The sequence below is a fragment of the Leptinotarsa decemlineata genome, unplaced genomic scaffold, assembly GCF_025532065.1.
Source record: "Leptinotarsa decemlineata unplaced genomic scaffold, Ldec_3_MD MMD2_P_RNA_scaffold_5, whole genome shotgun sequence".
NCBI classification, from domain to species: domain Eukaryota; kingdom Metazoa; phylum Arthropoda; class Insecta; order Coleoptera; family Chrysomelidae; genus Leptinotarsa; species Leptinotarsa decemlineata.
Genome location: NW_027412532.1, coordinates 8,631,795 through 8,652,476, shown reverse-complemented (window position 1 = coordinate 8,652,476; position 20,682 = coordinate 8,631,795). Strand labels below are relative to the sequence as shown.

The 20,682-nt window shown below is 37.3% G+C and overlaps 1 protein-coding gene across 3 annotated transcripts in view; it reads left to right on the top strand.

Moving 5' to 3' along the window:
- The window catches only part of LOC111512862 (glutamate receptor ionotropic, kainate 2), a 31,489-nt gene extending 12,967 nt beyond the window's left edge, over nucleotides 1–18,522 (top strand). The window contains exons 5-12 of one of the 3 annotated variants that reach the window (XR_012464078.1): nucleotides 2,077–2,295; nucleotides 3,311–3,517; nucleotides 3,568–3,652; nucleotides 3,708–3,984; nucleotides 8,016–8,217; nucleotides 12,639–12,867; nucleotides 12,927–13,064; nucleotides 16,966–17,106. Coding sequence is in view for 2 of the 3 variants with exons in the window: in XM_074169480.1 (XP_074025581.1) it covers nucleotides 2,077–2,295; nucleotides 3,311–3,517; nucleotides 3,568–3,652; nucleotides 3,708–3,984; nucleotides 8,016–8,217; nucleotides 12,639–12,867; nucleotides 12,949–13,064; nucleotides 16,966–17,442 (1,812 nt within the window). In the remaining variant the exon portion in view is untranslated. Of the gene's footprint in view, nucleotides 1–2,076; nucleotides 2,296–3,310; nucleotides 3,518–3,567; nucleotides 3,653–3,707; nucleotides 3,985–8,015; nucleotides 8,218–12,638; nucleotides 12,868–12,926; nucleotides 13,065–16,965 lie in introns of all 3 variants that reach the window. The other 2 variants (XM_074169480.1, XM_074169479.1) reach the window with 2 other exon arrangements.
- Nucleotides 18,523–20,682: the final 2,160 nt, after the last annotated feature.

The following is a 20,682-nucleotide window of genomic DNA, read 5'->3' as shown; positions in this document are numbered from 1 at the left end:
CTTGCATATTTCATTCTTGAAATATGCCCTCACCATCGAATTTGAGCCTTGATGATATTTATAATATCTAGTTTTCCATCGATTTCTTACGGGTCTTTGTTATTTCTTTTTTCCCTAATTTCGTCTTTTCTTCTTCCTTCGAGTATTCTCCTCAGCATCTTTCTTTCTCATGTTAGGTAAAGTTAGGTCTACAGTGAGTAGACCCTCCACCGCAACCCGCAAGGGTTTATTGTGGCTCACACCTATTCACACTCGACCAAATAAACCTAGCTTCTTAACGAAGCCGATTAGTTTGTATGGTGAGTGGTCTTTTAGGTCAGATGGTAAGAGTACAGCTCTACCGAACTCTAAAAACCTGATTTGGTCCCCAGCGGGACAGGCAGGCTGTTTTATCGTTAATGAGGTAGTCGGATAGTCAAGTTGAAAACTTCCCACCTTGATACCCGCAACAATCTTCCATATGAGGGTTTTTGGACGTCAGCTACACCTGACGATGCTTTAGATTCAACCGTGCAGGGATTTTTCGCCTCTGGTTTTGGTGAATCATCACTTGAGCGCAAATGTTTGCTAACCTGCTCATGGGGGGTTTGTTCCTCCACCTGAGACAGATTCTGCGTACGCCGCTCAAGAATTTGGTGCAAGGCGGTTTCATAAGGTACCCCGTTCTTGAGGAAACGACTCAGTCGTTTCCTGGCTGCACAACCAAATCTTTTGTTTTAAGTCCAGTTATTGGATCACGAGTTGGGGAGTTGAGAAGCTCTCACTCCTGATTTAAATTTACAGGAAGGTCAGTTGGAGTCGTAAGCTCGACATCCATCTCCTCTGTAGACTATCAGGAAAAATGTTCCCGTTTACTCTGTCCATAAAAGTCCCACGAGTAGCTAGGGAAAGAAGGTCAATCATGGCAGAGCCCCGAATTACCGTGACAAGGCGATGCTACGACAAGAGGGCCCCCGATATCTCGAATGTTCCGTAGAGACAGCTGATAGGCTCGGTGTCAGTCATCCTCTCGGTACGGATACTCATACCTTAGGATTGAGCCATTAAGACAAAACCACAAGTGATTCTGTCATTCCCGTATTCAGCGGAGCTAAGTGGAAGCAGGCATCCGATGGCCGGTTTGCTCAACCCCCACATCCCAAGCCAATGCACTCACTGAAAACATCATACACAGTGGTTCAGGAAGTGAAAGATGAACAAAAACAGCCAACCCGCCGTACTTCTAATTGATTTTCTTTTTTTTTTTTCAACGTTCAAGTTTCGCAGGTTGACATCTGATAACCGTTTGATAAATTCTTATTTGAGCTATTCTTAAAAGAATTTTTGATTTTAACAGCCTCATCATCTTCCTTGCAAACGTTTTCTTTTTTCTTCGACTGATCTCCTCTTCATTTACTCAATTTCCATGGAGTATAGGTAGTAAATATTTCTGACTTTCGACTCTCGCTACTTTATATATTTTGCCCATTTTCCTGCTCCCTCCTTTCTTAATTGAACTTTCCCCTCTTCAGGATTTTTTCTAGCTCCATGTTGATTATTGAACTGAAAAATATTAAATCTGTTTGAAAAAAATCTGTTTTTCCGTTAACCAGCTGTCGCACCCCTACGAACGACAACACTCAGAAGTCGAAACTTGTGCGAGCTAAGGATTCACGAGGTCTTACTTTTCTTCCTTACCTTTCTCCTCTTCCTAACACGGGTTGGACGATAGTTGAGACTAGGGCTTGAACCACCGACCAATACGGCAGTCAATTCGAGTGAGTGAACAAAGCACCCACGCCGAACCGCTTGGCTACCGACCGACCAACATATTAAAGTTAATAAAATAAAATGTGGATCTGATACATTAACTAACTAATTGCGTCTTTCTCTGGTTTGTATTATGCAAAGAGGAACTTGAAATTTTGCAACTTCAGAGGGGTGTTACTCTGGAAATGAGGGAAAGCACAAATTTTTATTTTCGGATTCGTAATCTAGACGTCAAAATATGTGAGAACACATTTTTTTGTTTTCAAAATCAGTGGGTGCCGAGTATCTGGAATTTCATTTCTTATTACTCTAATTTTTTTCTTCGAGAGTTCCTACGAAGGTCTCACTGGTCTGGTCAGATTCAATAACGAAGGTTTCCGAAGCGAATTTTTAATAGACATTTATGAACTGAGAGAAGGCGGAATTACCGATATTGGCAATTGGAATTCAACTAGTGGGCTAAATCTCACGAGGTTCATTGAATCACAGGAAATTTCTGATATGGAGAGTTTGAGAAACAAGACTTTTATTGTTCTCATCACTTTGGTAAGTATAAACAAAACCTTCTGGGGGGTTGAACTAGATGTGATAGTATCTTTCGTTATTGTCAATATTACAATTGATTTATCAGACTTGAGAGAAAACATGCTAGGTGTTACACGTTCAAAGTTGAAGCCTTGTCAATCATTTACTTCTTTAGGCCTCGTGAAGATTCTTTAGGGTTGCGAAAAACTCTATTTCAACAGTTTATTTCAATAGCTATCCATAAATTCACTGTCTCATTATATGGCAATTTCACAATGAATTTTATTTAAGACGCAACAAATAATGTTTTCACTTCCTGATGAAACAAAAACGTTACATAAAAACCTGGAGACAACAACTAACAAGCCTGGAAGAATCGGACAACTATTTGACACATTTGGGATTGAGATTGCCATTGCCAAATTCAGGAATTTGCCACAAAAACAATGGACCGCTGCATATACTTTCTAAATTGGATCCAGAGTTCATTGGAGGTGTGAAATGCATCCCATGAATTTTCCATTATTATGCTGATAATACACACCTTCACAAAACGTTTAGGCTCGAGGAATTAAAGGCAGCTGAAGACTGTATCAACCACATGAACAGTTGTTGATGAAAACCAATTACAAAAAATAGCAGACTATAGTTTTTGGACCCAGAAATGGAAGATCTGGGATGAAAGAATCTCTGCCTATCGACATTGATAACGAGTTGATATCATTTGTTCAAGAGAAACGCTTTGTTGTCAGGTCAAAGAAAAGCTCTAGACTTTTATCTTGATCACAGTTCATACCATATCAGCTCATCAGTAAGTTTTGTAGGTTTAATTTTATATCAAAGTGATATAAAAATACAAGAGAGGGTTTTGGTGAAGGTTTATAGACCACTTTTTGGTATATAAACGCTCAAAAATACTGTTTATTTGTTTGGTTTTGATTCAGGTTATCTGATTCTAAACAGTGTCACGTACAAAATATTTATAGTGATCACTTTTGGGTAATAACGTTATTCCCTCAACTTTTTCTCTTCATAGACCGAACCATATGGAATGCTGAAACAAACGACTGAACCTAAAACTGGAAACGACAGATTTGAAGGTTATACAATAGATTTGATCGATAAACTATCAGAGCTGGAAGGTTTCAATTATACCTTTGTTGTCAGAGAAGACAAGATGAATGGGGCTTTTAATAAAACCACCAAAAAATGGACCGGGATGATAGGTGATCTTTTAGAACACGTAAGTATACAGGAATTATTGTTACTGAATGTTCCTAACGGTGGTTCCAGAAAGCTGACCTGGCAATATGTGACTTCACCATAACTTCCGACAGAGTAGCGGCTGTAGATTTCACTGTGCCATTCATGAATCTAGGTATGTGAAGCGTTAATTGAGTCCTCGAAAACACTTTTGAGATTTCTCCTTCTAGGTGTGAGTATTCTTTTCAAAAAACCTAAGAATGCTCCTCCAAGTTTTTTTTCATTTGCCGATCCTTTTGGAATCGATACATGGATCGCTTTAGCAGTATCGTTTTTTGTAACATCCCTTCTGTTATATTTAATGGGTAGGTTGTGTGCTGATGAATGGACAAATCCTTACCCATGTATCGAAGAACCGGAACACTTAATCAATCAGTTCAGCTTCAACAATGCGGTCTGGTTTGCGACTGGTAGTTTACTGGCACAAGGATCTGAAATTGCGCCTATGTGAGTTATTTTCAGAATTAATTTACGTTTGATAATACTGGTCATTTTCATTAACACACATAGAACTGTCCTGAATACCACAATATCATTTGTCAAATTGACGCACTAATCTCTCGCGACTTTCCATTTCAGGTGAAAATATGATTTCTGTTGGTTAGGTCAGATTAGGTCCAGAGTGAGTGGATCTATTCGACCCTTCACCGCAACCCGCAAGGGTTTATTTTGGCTCACACCTATTCACACTCGACCAAATGAACCCAGCTCCTTAACGAAGCCGATTAGTTTGTATGGTGAGTGGTCTTTCAGGTCAGATGGTGAGAGTACGGCTCTGCCGAACTCTCAAAACCTGATTCAGTCCCCAGCGGGGCCGGCACAAAGTATATGATCTGCTGTTTCATCGTTAATGAGGTAGTCGGATAGGTGCAAGATTCCAACTTGATACCCGCGATAACTTTCCCATGTGAGGGATTTTGCACGTCAGCTACACCTGACGATGCCTTAGATTCAACCGTGCGGGGCTTTTTCGCCTCTGGTTTTGGTGATTCATCACTTGAGCGCAAACGTTAGCTAACCTGGCTCATGGGGGGTTTGTTCCTCACGCCGCTCAAGAATTTGGTGCAATGCGGTTTTATAAGGTACCCCGCTCTTGAGGAGCTAACTCAGTCGTTTCCTGGCAGCACCACCAAACCTTTTTCTTAGGTTCAGTTATTGGATCAGAAGCATGGGAGAAGAAGGGAGTTGAGAAGCTCTCGCTCCTGAACTAAATTTACAGGGAGGTCAGTTGGAGTCGTAAACTCGACATCCACCTCCTCTATAGACTCAGCGTCAGAAAGAATTTTTGAGTTTACTCTGTCCATGAAAGTCTCACGAGTAGCTAGGGAAAGAAGATCAATCACGGCAGAGCCCTGCATTACCGTGACAAGGCGTTACTGCAACGAGAGGGCGCCCGTTACCTCGAAGGTCCCGTAGAGACAGCTGATAGGCTCAGTGTCATACATCTTCTCGGCACAGATACACACCTTTGGATCAAGAACCACTAGTGATTCTGTCATTCCCGTATCCAGCGGAGCTAAGTGGAAGCAGGCATCCGATGGCCGGTTGGCTCAACCCCCACATCCCAAGCCAATGCACTCGCCAAAAACAGCATGCACAGTGGTTCAGGCAGTGGAAGATGAACAAGGACAACCAACCCGCCTGTGATCTATTGAGTAAGATGAAAATGAGGCGTGAAGGTTTCGAAACGACATAGATTCAAAATCGTAACGTTCTTGCCTCTGTTCCTCTTCTGATATAAATGAATTGAGTTTCACTCTTGGAGCGAGTAGGTATCGAAACGAGAGATATTCCAACCATGTGATCTGTTGAAAAAGAGAAAAATCGAGAAGCGATGCTTGCAACAACTGAGACCTGCCACTCACAAGGCGAGAAGGTTTCGAAACGAGTTTTTTCCTATACAAATGAATTGGGTCTCACTTATGGGGCGAGAAGGTTTTGAAATGAGAGAGATTCTAAATCGAAACGTTTTGGCTTCTGTTCCAATGAAAGGGATTCGAACCATGTGATCTCTTGAGAATAATGAAAATCAAGCGTGTTGCTTGCAACAACTGAGCGGGTTTCGAAACAAGGGGGATTCAAGATGACAACGTTCTCACCTCTGTTCCTCTTTCTTTACGAATGAATTGGGTTTCACTCATGAAGCGAGAAGGTAGATAAGTGGGAGAGATTCGAAATCGAAACGTTTTGGCTTCTGTTCCAGTGAGAGGGATCTGAACTCGAAGCCAGAGAGATTCAAACCATATGATCCCTTGAGAATGATAAGAAACAAGCGTCTTGCTTGCAACCACTGAGGTCCTCCACTCGCTAGGTGAGAGAGAGAGAGATTCAAGTCGTGTGATCTGTTGAGAAAGAGAAAAATTGAGATGTAGCTTGCAACGATTGGGTTGCCTTCTAGCAGTAGGCTTGTTTTCATTCGTATCTCTTGACTTCTATCAAGTTGGTTTCACAACTAGATACCAAAACCTCAGTATCCTTCTTTTATAATCCTTTGGCAGCAGCAAAAGCTTTCAAGGAAAGTTTCGTTCTGAGTCTGGCTGTACAAACATTCATACCCATATATTAAGAAATCATAATAATATCTTCCTCGTGACTTGAACCACTCATTTTGAAATGGAATAAAAAAATGAATCTTTGCAGCATCATAGTCCAGACCAAGATAGTGTGACAGCTGAAAGCGGGAAAAGTCACCCCGTGAGTGGGCAATAATCGCATACAATGGAGGATTAGAGTAAGATGGTCACCTCGAGAATTTCTCACTTTGGAAACCTTCCCGCTTCCTGATATTTACCAGGGTACAATTTCGATAGTTTTCAAATCTGTCAACATGTTTCCAGACAATGAAAGATGGATTCTTTGACATTCTTCAAGAAACATTGTCAACCATATTCAAAAAAATGTTAAATATTAATATGAAGAAATCAGCGTATGAGTTTCCAGGAGATTTCCGATTCAGGTTGTCTCAAGTACCATGAAAAATCTTGAACATTTCGATTCAGATAAGAAAAACAAATAATAATCAATCGACAGTGATTAAGGCAAAAAGTAATTGAATACTATTTCTTTAGATTTTATGATATGTGACCGATTTCATTGATTTGTACAGGTTCATCATGATCATACATTCTTCTCAATGGAATTTTATTCAAACTAACCAGAAAGTCTTCATTGAAGGGGTTATATTTTTAGGAGTGATTAATTTTTGGGAAAGAAAGTTTTTGGCTTTCTACTACTCCATCTTGATAGAAAAAAAGGGTTGAAAGGAAGAAAGGAAGGAAGTAATCAATTTGAAAATAAGTAACTCTATACACGGATGTGTAGATCATGCAAAAAAGTAACTTTCAGACACAAACTGAGAGAAAGTCCTCCTGAAACAGCTACTTTCATATAAACATTGAATTACACGAAAGAAAAAAAATCTTTCGAAACAAATACTTCTATATGAACACTGAATTATACAGAAGATACTTTTCTCTACTCAGTTTGTATTTCAAACATTCGTTGTGGAATAAGAATCAGATATCATTCACATGAGTTCTACTTTGAATGAATGGTAATAAATTGCATTTACATAGAACACTGTCACCGTATCATTGATGACCTTTTCATCGTAATGAAAAATCACCAATAATCTGTCCAATTCATCAATTAACTATTCAATTTTATTTAATAGCGAAGTTAGTACATCAATTATGTGTTTTTTTATAACGTTATTCGGATTTGGTAATGAAGAGTTGATATGGCAAGTGTCTTACAGCGAAACATCGGATATTTACCAGTGGAGATGACAGTGTTCCATGTAAATGAAATTTCACCTCCTCTTTCAATTACTATATCATGCAGGAATCCTGTGGATAATATCCGATTCAATTCCATAACGAATGTTTGGAATACAAACTGAATAGAAAGAAGTAGTTTTTGTATAGGGCTTTTTCTTTCAGTTTGTGTCTGAAAGTTACTTCTTTGCATGATCCACACATCTCCATATAGACATAATTCTTTAAAATCGATTGCTTCTTTCCTTTATGTGTAGGATTTGCATTTTTTTTATCAAGATGAAGAAGTAGAAAGCCAAAACATTTCTTTCCCAAAAAAATCATTCTGTCCTGAAAATAAACCCTTTTCAATTCAAAAGTATATATGATATTCGGCTATATCAATAACTGAAGAATAGTAGTAACATTACTCATTTTTGAAGGCACTCATCAACAGTCAGTAGAAGAGATTTTGCAATATTCACCGCCATACAACCGCCAAACGTATGAGTTTCCAATTGTTTTCAAACTTTTTTTCTCAGCTTAATTTGCGGTAGGGAAAGACAATTCATTATCATTAAAGCAAATCTACAGAATTACTGCAACTGACTTGTTCATTTCATTTTGAATTATTTGATTGAGATGCCAGAAAAAAGATATATTATTTCAATGTTTAACACAAGGTTCATTGCCATGCATTATCCATTACTTTTTTCTCCCAAGAGCAATATCAACGAGAATGGCCGCCGGCATGTGGTGGTACTTTTGCCTCATCATAACTGCATCCTATACAGCCAACTTAGCTGCTTTTCTAGCCACTGAGAACCCTGTTGAATTATTCAAAGACCTGCAAAGTCTTTATGAAAACCAGCATAAAATCAAATATGGAGCCAAGGAAAATGGTGCTACGTTACGATTTTTCATAGTAAGTACTGCAACGGTCACGACTGAGTATAGTCAGCAAAGCATTGGTCCTTAAGATTAGTTCAAAAAATATTACTGCAAAATATTGATGTCTTGTGTTTTCGCAAATTCATCAATCCTCCATAGTGGAAGTCTCCTGTTGGTGTTTCATAATGATAATAATACATAATATATTTCAAAAGAGTAAATATAGACATAATCAATCAATCAATCAGATTATTTCATGAAAAGCAATGGTTACATTGGAAATTTACGAAGAATAAAGAAATAAACAAGAACCCTACAAAAGGTAATCTTGCCCGTAGGGATTATTGTTGATTTTATTCACTCATCCTAAAGTTATTAAGTGCGGTTTCTCGACTAAGTGAGATTAACCTGATAACTATTAGTGGAAAAGTCTACAATGTTCAAAGTGTGGTTAGTATATAATGTATATAAAAGTATAATGAATATTAGCAATAATTTTTTTACGTTTGCTCTTGTATGATAGGAATGCGATCCTAAAATTAGACTATCTTTATTTTTGTATTGATGCATCAAAATTTTATGAAAGATTAGCTATCTGATATCAAAAAATTTTGTTTCATCATATAGGAGATTTGTGGAGTAATATCGATCTTTTTTGAATATTATTTTGATCAACATATTTTGTAAAGTTTGTAATTTATTTAAATGTGTGCTAGCTACACCTCCCCAGCCTATTATGCCATACGAGAGCCTAGATTCAACGATCGCATAATAAGTTGTGATCAATTCAGGAATATCAAACACCTTTGTTAATACTCTGAATGTATATCCCCATAATTTTCTGAGGGAATTTGTTATGATGAGGGAGCCCAAGCGGGGATTTCGGGATTTACTAAAGCGCGGCGGATTGATATACAGAGGGATACCTTTTACCCGGTTAAGTACCTCCACCAAATATGAACCCCATATATAAGGCCGCCTGTGAGGGATAAAGGATCAGATTAGAAAAAAAAATTGATCATCAAAAATTCTCGAGCGCGTCAGATTAAGGTAGGATGAGTTAATTACCTGCTAAAAAGTGTATATTCCAGTAATCTGACGTAAAGAAAGGGGATGGCAGCAAAGTTGTAAAAAAATAAGGTAATTTCGACATTCTCGAGCGTAGCTATTTTTTTATATTGAAGGAAATAATTCAAGGATATCGAAAAATATATAATCTGACGATTTCCGCAAGAATAAATAACTACTAAAATTCGTCGATAAAGATTAACGCGTGCAGCTGTGTGATACCTATATTTCTCTCCCCGAGTTTCTATTCCTCTATTCTCTACTCACTTTTGCTCTATCTATTACTCTCTCACTCCGTCTCCACTCTGAATTCTGTTTTTCGTAATAAAGATGAAGATGATGATAAATTAATCAATTAATTGATGGATGTAGCCGTTACTATGTGGTAGAAAATCATAATGAAGAAAAGAGAAATGAAACTTTCTATGTTTTTTACCACTTTTATTTGTAACTAACGTTACTGCAGTTCCATCCTATAAGGACATTTTCGAACTTATACAATATATAAGGACATTTTCAAACTTATACAATATATAAGTTAGAAAATGTCCTTATAGGACGAAACTGCAGTAACGTTAGTTACAAATAAAAGTGGTAAAGAATATAGAAAGTTTCATTTCTCTTTTCTTCATTCATTAATCAATTGATAAAAAATATAATTTTTTGAGCTTTTTTTTTATTATTTTAATAATTAAAAAAAATTGTTTTTGTCAGATTAAGCGAATCCCTCTAGATAATCGTCAGATTATGAGACAGCATGTCTAAAACATAAAGATGAAACATATATATCTTAATCTGACGCGCTTGAGTATTTCAAAATGGCGAATTTTTTTTTGCACATTATAATAATGGCCGCGAGTTTGCGTCAGATTAAATTCGTCAGATTAATGAATGACAGCTTTTTTTTATCGCACTTAACACCCCCTTAGGAAATCTGACGCGCTCGATTAATTTTGTTTTCTTTTCACTTTTAACCCTTACGTACGTACAACCACTCACATCATGCAAACGATCAGATTAACATACGAACATTATTAAAATTACGTAGGACATTGATGCTATCAATATCTGACGCGCTCGAGTATGTCCAAGCAACAGTATTTTTTTACATATCTAAAAATCTATAGCCGCTTCCCCCACCGATGAAAAGGTGTATATTATATAACATTTTTTCTTCTTATCATCTAAGCTTTGCAACCTAATATGTCTCAATGACGCTCGAGTAAATCCCCATTTTGCATCGTGGGCTACCCTGCTATTACGTTGTCGACATGTATATTCCATCTTAAGTGTCTGTCAACAGTAACACCAAGGTATTTGATTTGTTAGGTTGCGCTAATTTCAAAAGTAGTTCCGTGATTGTTGAAAGATAACTTTTCATAATTGGGCAAGTTGGAAGCATAAGAACTCAGCGGTAGGAACATAGATTTTTTTAAATTGATGGTGAGTAGTTTGTGATTGAACCAATCTATCAGGTGGCTGAAATCTTCTTCAGCGATATATTTCAAGTTGTCCCAAGAATCTGCGCAATAAAAATTAGCCGTATCGTCAGCATAGCTGATGATATTTTCACATGTTTGCAAGGTGAGTAAGCTGTTCATATAAATCACGAGAAGAGGATTGACCCTAGAACTGTTCCTTGTGGAACTCCGCAAAGAACGGTTCCTCCTGGATGTAAATGTCAAATCCAAGGAACCTTTCTTGTATTTAGTTGTTTTTTCGATTTTTTACACCTTTTTTATTATCCTTTCTCCGATAAACCTCTAAAAGAAGCAAAAAAATTGTTTTTTTGCTTCTTTAGGTTAGATTAGGTTAGGTTAGGTCTAAAGTGAGTTGGTCCACCGCAACTCGCAAGGGTTTATTGTGGCTCACACCTATTCACACTCGACCAAATGAACCCAGCTTCTTAACGAAGCCGATTAGTTTGTAGGCTGAGTGCTCTTTCACGTCAGATGGTAGTAGTACGGCTCTGCCGAACTCTAAAAACCTGATTCGGCCCCCAGCGGGGCAGGCACAAAGGATATGCTCTGCTGTTTCATTGTTATTGAGGTAGTCGGATACTCTAGGTGCAAGATTCCCACCTTGATACCCGCGGGGGAACAAACCCGGGGGGTTTGTTCCCCCACCTGAGACAGATTCTGCGTACGCCGCTCAAGAATTTGGTGCATGGCGATTCCATAAGGTACCCCGCTCTTGAGGAGACGACTCAGTCGTTTCCTGGCTTCAACACCAAACCTTTTGTTTAGGTTTACAGGGAGGTCAGTTGGAGTCGTATGCTCGAAATCCATCTCTTCTGTAGACTCAGCGCCATAAAAGTCGCACGAATAGCTAGGGAAAGAAGGTCAATCACGGCAGAGCCCCGCATTACCGTGACAAGGCGATGCTACGACGAGAGGGCCCCCGATATCTCGAAGGTTCCGTAGAGACAGGTGATAGTCAAATAGTCAAGGTGCAAACTTCCCACCTTGATACCCGCAACAATCTTCCCATATGAGGGTTTTTGCACGTCAGCTACACCTGACGATGCTTTAGATTCAACCGTGCAGGGCTTTTTCGCCTCTGGTTTTGGTGAATCATCACTTAAGCGCAAACGTTTGCTAACCTGCTCATGGGGGGTTTGTTCCTCCACCTGAGACAGATTCGGCGTACGCCGCTCAAGAATTTGGCGCAAGGCGGTTTCATAAGGTACCACCTTCATGAGGAGACGACTCAGTCGTTTCCTGGCTGCACCACCAAACCTTTTGTTTTAGGTTTAATTATTGGATCAGGAGTTGGAGAGTTGAGAAGCTCTCGCTCCCGATCTAAATTTACAGGAAGGTCAGTTGGAGTCGTAAGCTAAACATCCATCTTCTCTGTAGACTCAGCGTCAGAAAGAATGTTTACGTTTACTCTGTCCATAAAAGTCCCACGAGTAGCTAGGGAAAGAAGGTCAATCACGGCAGAGCCCCGCATTACCGGGACAAGGCGATGCTACGACGAGAGGGCGCCCGGTATCTCGAAGGTTCCCTAGTGACAGCTGATAGGCTCAGTGTCGTTTATCCTCTCGGCATATATACACACACCTTAGGATTAGGCCATCGTTTGGATGCCATTCAATTAGGGCATAACAGAACCACAAGTGATTCTTTCCTTCCCGTATCCAGCGGGGCTACGTGGAAGCAGGCATCCGATGGCCGGTTTGCTCAACCCCCACATCACTGGATGCTGGCAGCCAACCTACCAGCATCCAGTGGTAGTGGGACATCATTTTTTGTAACATTTGATAATGAAAAATGACAAATCAACTTAAAACTCAATTTTATATCAAAATAATTTCCAGTTGATAAGGTATTTTCCCTTCTAAGGTATTATTCAACTGATGGAACAAAATTTCTTGTATATTCATAGGATGCCGAAGAAGGAACAACGCTTCACAAAATTGGTCAACACATGGTCGAACATCCAGAAAATGTCAAAGAAAATGATGAAGGTGTGCTAAGAGCAGAAAGAGAAGACGAGCATTATGCATTTTTTATGGAATCAACTTCTATTGAATATGCCACTCAGAGACATTGTTCACTGAAGCAATATGGAGGATTGTTAGACGAGAAAGGATATGGCATAGCAATGAGAAAAAGTATGTTTTTCTATGAGTGTTCAAAATTACAGAATGTTTAGCTTCTCCAGTTGTATTAGAATTTTTTTCTATGAATTTCAGATTCTCCTTATAGAAAAAGGCTGAGTTTGGCAATATTGGAACTACAGATGTCACACTTTTTGGATGAATTGAAGACGAAGTGGTGGGAAGAAAGGAGGGGAGGGGGTGCTTGTGGAGTGAGTTATAAAGTTCTAAAAATATAAACCTGAAGATATCTTCAATCATCCAAGTCGATTCTAATCCAGCCTCTACTTCCAAATCTCAAACCTTGATAATCATTTCACCCGTTTCAGTGAATATGAAAATGAGGTTTTCTTAAGTTATGTCAATTTTTAAACAGCATTTCATCCGAAAAGGTTTCATAGTTTTCAATATCAACATTTTCGAACTAATCGCTAATCCCAGTTGTATTAATACCATCCTTTTGTTGATTTTCAGTTCAATTTTGCCACACATACTCAAAATGATTACTATACCCTATGGAAAGGTGTATAGTGTTAATCAACTTATCTATAAATTCAATATCAAATTATACGAATACACAAAAAAGCTAAATTATTATGCTGAAAGAGATATTTCTTTCTTGGAGATTAACAGCCGCGGTGGTAAAAAGCTCAAAATTCATACCATAGCGAAAAATGTATTGAACTATAACATTCTAACGAAAAAACAAGGGAATAATTTGAAATATGTCTCTATATGCGACGATATTTTAGATCAAGCTCAGAACATCCTTTCTATAGACCTGTGATATCCCAAGAAATTGACTCCAAAAGTGAACAATGTTACAATTTCAAATCTAATACAAAAACATGCACATTATTTTTACTGAATATTCAGTCCCTCAGACGTAAGTGTGACGAACTTTATGTACTTCTGAATACTCTGAATTTTCCCAGTATAGTATTGTTAACAGAACATTGGTGTAATAGTAATGAGCCTATATACATACCTTGCTACTCTGTGGTATGCAGAAACTCAAGAGCAGATTCAAACCACGGGTGAACAGTTATTCTGGTGGCTGACACTGTAATTACCGATTGATCTTTCTCTCAAATCGAAAAGTTCAATGATCTCTTAGATGATAAAACATTTGAATTCACAATCTGCTTTAGCAAAAAATATAATTTATATGTTGTTTGTCTTTACCGATCTCCCTCTACGGATGTTAATATATTTTTGAGAAAACTAGAGCTACTCTTGTCTGACCTGCCGATAAATAGTTCTAGAATCGTAACAGGTGATTTCAATATCAATTACAATGACTGTGATTCTCTGGTTCATGAGTCACTGAAGAACTTACTTTTATCATTTGACTTGAGTATGCACGTTGATACGGATACTCGCATCTCTCGATTTTCTGCATCGACTATGTCTGTAGCAATATTGACAAGCAAAATGTTTCATGAACAGTTATTCCATACGGATTATCTGATCATGAAGCAGTGATATGTTATATTCTGTTAAAATCAACAAAAAAACAAACCATACATAAGTATGGTAGTTTGTTCAGTCGTTCAAACTATGATAGGTTCTATCAAAACTGCCTTGAAATAGACTGGGTGGGCATACTCTCTGAATGTGACCCCTTTTTATCATTCCACAGTGCATTGTCTGATTTGTTCAATAAGTCGTTTCCAGAACAAATAATTAAAAATAAATGTAAAAAACCATGGGTGACAAAAGGACTGAAAACATCCTCTAGAAACCTGCGCTCACTGCATTATATCAGAAAGTTCACGAATGAAACATTTTTCTGGAACTATTTCAATAATTACAAAAAAGTATATCGATCCACTATCAGTCTAGCTAAGAGAATATATTACGGCAACATAATGAGGGAATCGAATCGAATCCGAATAAATCGAATCGAAATCGAATAAAATTAAAGAAACTTGGTCAATTATAAGTGATATAAAAGGTAAAACAAAAAAAAACTCTGAACTCTCACTTAATCCTAATATAATAAATGAGTTCTACTGTTCTATTGCTGAACAGTTGCATATTTATGCTCCATATGATCCATTGATCAACTTAGAAAATATAAAAATTCATGATAGTCTTATTTTATATGACACTGACCTTAATGAATTGTTCAAAACACTTCATGACATTAAAAATAAAAACACGGCCGGATATGATGATATTTCCATTAAGATTCTCTTGAATTTACCATTCAATGCTCTAGAAACTTTGGTCGCCCTTATTAATACCTCATTCAGAACTGGCTCATTTCCTTCTTCCCTGAAGACTTCCGTTGTCATTCCACTACATAAAGGTGGTGATTTAGATAATCCCTCCAATCTGCGTCCTATTTCCTTAATACCGACTTTAGCAAAAATTATTGAGAAATTAGTCAAAGTACGTTTAGATGAATTCTCAAAACTGCACTGTATTATAAGCAAAAACCAGTTTGGGTTTCAGAAGAAAAAAGATACAAATGATGCTACCTTCTCTTTTTTATATGAAATTTACTCTGAATTGAATGCTGGTGAAGTAACCGCCGCAATTTTTGGCAATATTTCAAAGGCGTTTGACTGCGTTAATCATAAAATTTTATAATAAAAACTTCATAAATATGGATGTAGAGGTGTAACGAACACTTGGTTCGAATCGTACCTCTCAGGTCGGAGTCAAATGGTGAGGACAACGGAACTCTCGGAGAACAGGGCCATTGAATCTGGTGTACCACAGGGTTCTGTGTTAGGCCCTATTCTGTTTCTGTTATATATGAATGACATATCTATGATTAACATATCTGGTAGTTTCACTCTATTCGCGGATGATACTACAATATTGTGGAAAGAAAAAAACTCAATGGAGCTAATTAAAATAATATCATCCGACTTGAAGAAGGTGAAGAGCTGGTGCGATGCAAATTTACTCTCTCTAAATGCATCCAAAACGAATATAATATCATTCAAATGTTCGCTTGATGACATTTCAATAGACGCTGACGTATTACAAAATAAATTAAACACAAAGTTTCTCGGTGTATTCATTAAAAATAGGCTGAAATTTGATGAGCACCTTAAACAACTGAAGAGTAAGATCTCCTCGGGATGTTATGCAGTTAGAGTAGTTTCAAATGAGTTGGGTTTCCATGTCGCAAAGACCGTTTATCATTCACTTGTTGAATCTAGACTACGTTATGGAATACCTTTTTGGGAAGCATGCAACTCATCTCTCCTCTCTTCTGTATTGATATTACAGAAGAGGGCACTAAGATGTCTCTGTAAAGTTAAACCCAGAGAATCGTGCAGGAATTTGTTCACTGCCAATAAAATGTTAACAGTCATCGCACTTTCTATCTTAGAGACAGTTTGCCTTATTTATAAACATAAATCGAAGTTCAACTTTGCTTCTACTCCTTATGCTACTCGCAATAGCAATTATACCTTTAGACTTCCCATCACAACTTCGAATTTAATCAAGGATTCCATAAACTACAATGGTGGTAAATTGTTCAATCATTTACCATTAGAAATGAGATCTGCAAATTTAAGCAACGTTCATTTCAAAAAGGCGGTGAAGAACCTCCTTGTGGATAGACCCTATTATAGTTTGGAAGAGTATTCTAGCGAATCCTTTTAATAATATATTACTAATATTTTTACTACTATTGTACCATCACTTTATACATGGTGGTATTTTATCTAAACATTTTTAGAACTTTTTTTTATATTTACATTTATTCATTTTTAGAACTTTTTTATATTTACATTTATAGTTTTTTAGTACTTTTTTTATATTAACATTGTATTTCTTGGACTTCGTCAATAAGATGCAAATCTTCAGACAATAAAGTATATTTTGATTTGATTTGATTTGATAATATTTTCTCAGGTTAGGTTAGGCTCAACATTGAGAAATGATCGAAGTTCAGTATAATGGTGCGCCCATTTCAAACGGGTGGAACTCTTTAACGATGAAGAAGTAGAGAACCCATTTTTCACAAAAACTAATCTCTTTAAAAAAAATATTGCCTTCTCAATTGAAGCCATGAATTATAACTGTTTTTCCACTCATCTTTTTCTTTCTGTGAAATATATAAATAACTGCATTTATTTCTTAAAGGGAGTGGTTGAATCTTCCGATGCTGATCCTCTTGGACTACGAAACGTCGAAGGATGTTTTTTCGTCACCATTTATGGAACAATTTTTGCTTTTGGTCTGGTCATATTCGAACAAATATGCTATATCATCAAAGCTAGTAGAAAATCAAGAATCCCCTTCAAGACAGTTTTAATGATGGAACTGAAGTCTTACTTGGACTTCAATAGCAATGAAAAACCCAATGTAGCTAGAAGCATAACCGAAAATTCTAAATCACAATCACAGGACCTAGAGGACACGCAAAGCGAAAAGAAAAAAACAAAGTCCAAATCAAAGTCAAAATCTCCTTCCATCCGAATTTCAAAGGCAAGGTCACCGTTTATTTCCAAATCCAAGTCTGGAGAGAGGCGAAAATCGAGGAGTATGAGTCAGAAAACTTCTTTGGCATATGGTTTTGTTATCCCACCCACTGAAAATGGATTTCATGAAGATATTTGACTTAATGTATTACTTGATAGCAGCATTTTTTTATCATGCGAACAATATTTACGTAGTCATATATAGATTGAAATCTTCCAACCCATTCCTTAATGTAGACGATTCATCTAATAAACAGTATCATATAATTTCGAATCATTTCATAACGAAATCAGGAAATGACAATATTGAATTCGCCTTATTAGGCAAAACAAAATGATTCCTAATCAAAACATCGAATTTATTGACATTATTTACATTTAGAATAACACTGAAAAACATCGAACATAGTGACCGTTTCAATGAGAATCAGTTGTCATTTCATCCGCTTTCTATGGTTGGAGAAGTAGCCTATAAGGTCGCCCGACACAAGTCCGTCACATTTTTGTAAAGTCACTTGAAAACTACAATTAATTAAATGAGCTTGTATCAGCAAAAAATTTCACCTGTCCCTTCAGTTTTGAATTTGACGCTGGCTTTAAATAAACTAGGAAAGTGTTGAACTCAATATGGAACCCTGGGGAACACCACTTGTAATACATTGTGTAAAGCTTTTACTATCCTTTCAAACCATTCTAAAACTGTTCTCCTGATTCCCACGTGGAATATTTTTTTACTAATATAATATGAAACCATAGAACACTGAACTAGGCGCCTTCCTGAGACACATCAACAGCGTGAGACCTTCCATTACTTTCACAACGGAGAAGGATGTCCACAACAAATTGCCGTTCTTAGATGTATTGGTGAAGAGGACCGACACTAAGTGAGAAACATCTATATTCCAAAAACCCACTAACACAGGACGGTATCCAAACCACGAATCCAACCACCATCAATCGACTAAAAGTAGATTCATCAAAACACTATTAGACCGTGCTTTCGGACTTTGTAATACGAAAGAAAGTCTAGAGAATCGAAAAAATGATCTTCAACTGAATGGCTACTCCAAGGCGGTGGTGGTACAGACTTTGGCTAAAATACAGCAAGAGCCTTGCAAGGAAAAGAAGCCGTCACAACCAGTGCTTGTCCTTCCCTACGTCAGACATTATACAGGGTGTTCCTTAAACACATGCTAATATTCAAGGAGGTAATTCTTAGACCCATTTTAAGAAAAAAACTTCCTATGGACGTATGTCCTAAACGCCTTAACTTTTGAGATACAGGGTGGCAAAATTTTCAAAAATAATCAGTTTTTTGATAATAACTGAGATAATTTTGTAGACATCTTTGGCATATTTGGTACATATGTTCCATGCCTCAAGGCGCATTTTCTGATGTACACAAATTTGTATTTTTTCAAACAGTGGCATCCCTACGGGTTTCGCATTGAATATTTTTGGGGAAAAAGTACTACGCCAATGCTTTCTTTTCAAAATGAAATCATTTTTAAAATTCTCATTTATTTTTGAGAAAATTTGATCTCCTGGTATTTCTTTGTCCGACGCATGATTTTCACTCAAAAAAATGAAAATCGACAGAAAGCAAATTAAGAAATTAGATCAATTCTAAAATGAATGAGAATCTGAAAATTGCTTCATAACGCATTACCAATTCCCTAATAATATTTGAAAACATAATCTGCAAAAAAATTAATTTTTCACAAAAACGAGTTTTATTTTATTTTGTGACAGTAAGTCTAAACGAATAGCACAAATTTGTTAGTTAGTAATAATACCAAAACTGATTATAAAAATTGTTGGAAGTGGCCACCTGCACTTAGTATGCATGCTTCCGCCCTTCTACGCATGGAATTACGCACCCGTTCAAATATTCCCGGCGTATTTCGTATAGTTTCACACGAGGCAACAATTCGCTCTTTTAAATCTTCTGAAGTATTAACGGGAGTTTTATACACAAGAGTTTTAAGGTGACCCCATACAAAAAAATCTAAACTGTTGAGATCGGGGGATCTTGCTGGCCATTGCTGAGGTCCTCCGCGACCTATCCAACGATTAGGATAAAATGTATTCAAATGGTTTCGGACAATTACACTGAAATGAGCAGGGGTGCCATCGTGCATGTACCATATACGATTCCTTAACGCAAGTGGCACATCTTCCAATAACCCAGGTAAGTCTTTTTCGGTCATCAAGGCGTCCTGGTAGAAAAAATGGGCCTATTAGATGATCACCTATAATTCCTGCCCATACATTAACCGAAAATGGGTGTTGGAAATGGGTTTCGGTTATTGCATTGGGATTTTCTTCAGCCCACACATGATTGTTATGGAAATTTTGAATGGCATTCTGAGAAAAATTTGCTTCGTCTGTGAACAAAATTTGTGTCTCAAACTGCGGATTTAGTGCAATACTTTGTAGATACCACTGACTGAACTTCACACGCTGTGGAAAATCTCTGAGGAGATTTTCCAGAAATATGGTATGGGTATAACAAAAAATCAACCAAAATACGCCAAACAATTTGATGACAAATATCCAGAGTTCTAGCGATCTTCCTCGTACTCGTCTCAGGATGTTCCTCAATTTCTTGCAGCACCGCTTCCTCAATTTCAGGAGTTCTTACTACACGAGGTCTACCTTCCGGAGTCCCTTTCTTGAAACTACCAGTTTCCCCAAGTCGACGATGAATATTTGAAAAGGTTCGGCTATCTGGTAAGGCACGATTAGGATATCTTTCCTGATAAATGCGCCTGGCTTCTGTTGCATTACCATCGGCAAGGCCATGTACGTAATGCATTTGCGCCATTTCCGCATTCGTGTAATTTACCATATTTACTGATATTCAGAAAAACAGCGGACTACCAAAATAACTTCAAAATCAATCGAAACGCGCTGTGACAGTTTTTAACACCAACACCTTACTTTAAACCAACATCAATATTAGCTACTGACGTTTGTACATATAGAGAATTCGTTTTTTATTGCTATGGTGGGTACGCTGTTTTTTCTGCTTTTAATCTTTAAGAGAAATCACATATCGACAAACTCCATATTTCCAAGAGGTGCAGTAAATAAATTCTGCTACACGTCATTTATTCCAGGATAACTAAATTTATGTTTTCAAAAATTATTAAACGGTGCTGCGTTATGACGTAATTTTAATTGAGAACAGTGCATCTGACAACAAACAAATACCTTTTAGATCCTCAATTATTTTGCAACAAATCTGATCTCTTAGTTTGCTTTCAGTCGATGCACGATATCGCATCAGATTTTTAAGGAATTTATCCTTAAGTATAGCGATTTTTAATTTTTTGATCGAAAACCATGCGTCGGACAAAGAAAACCCAGTAAATCA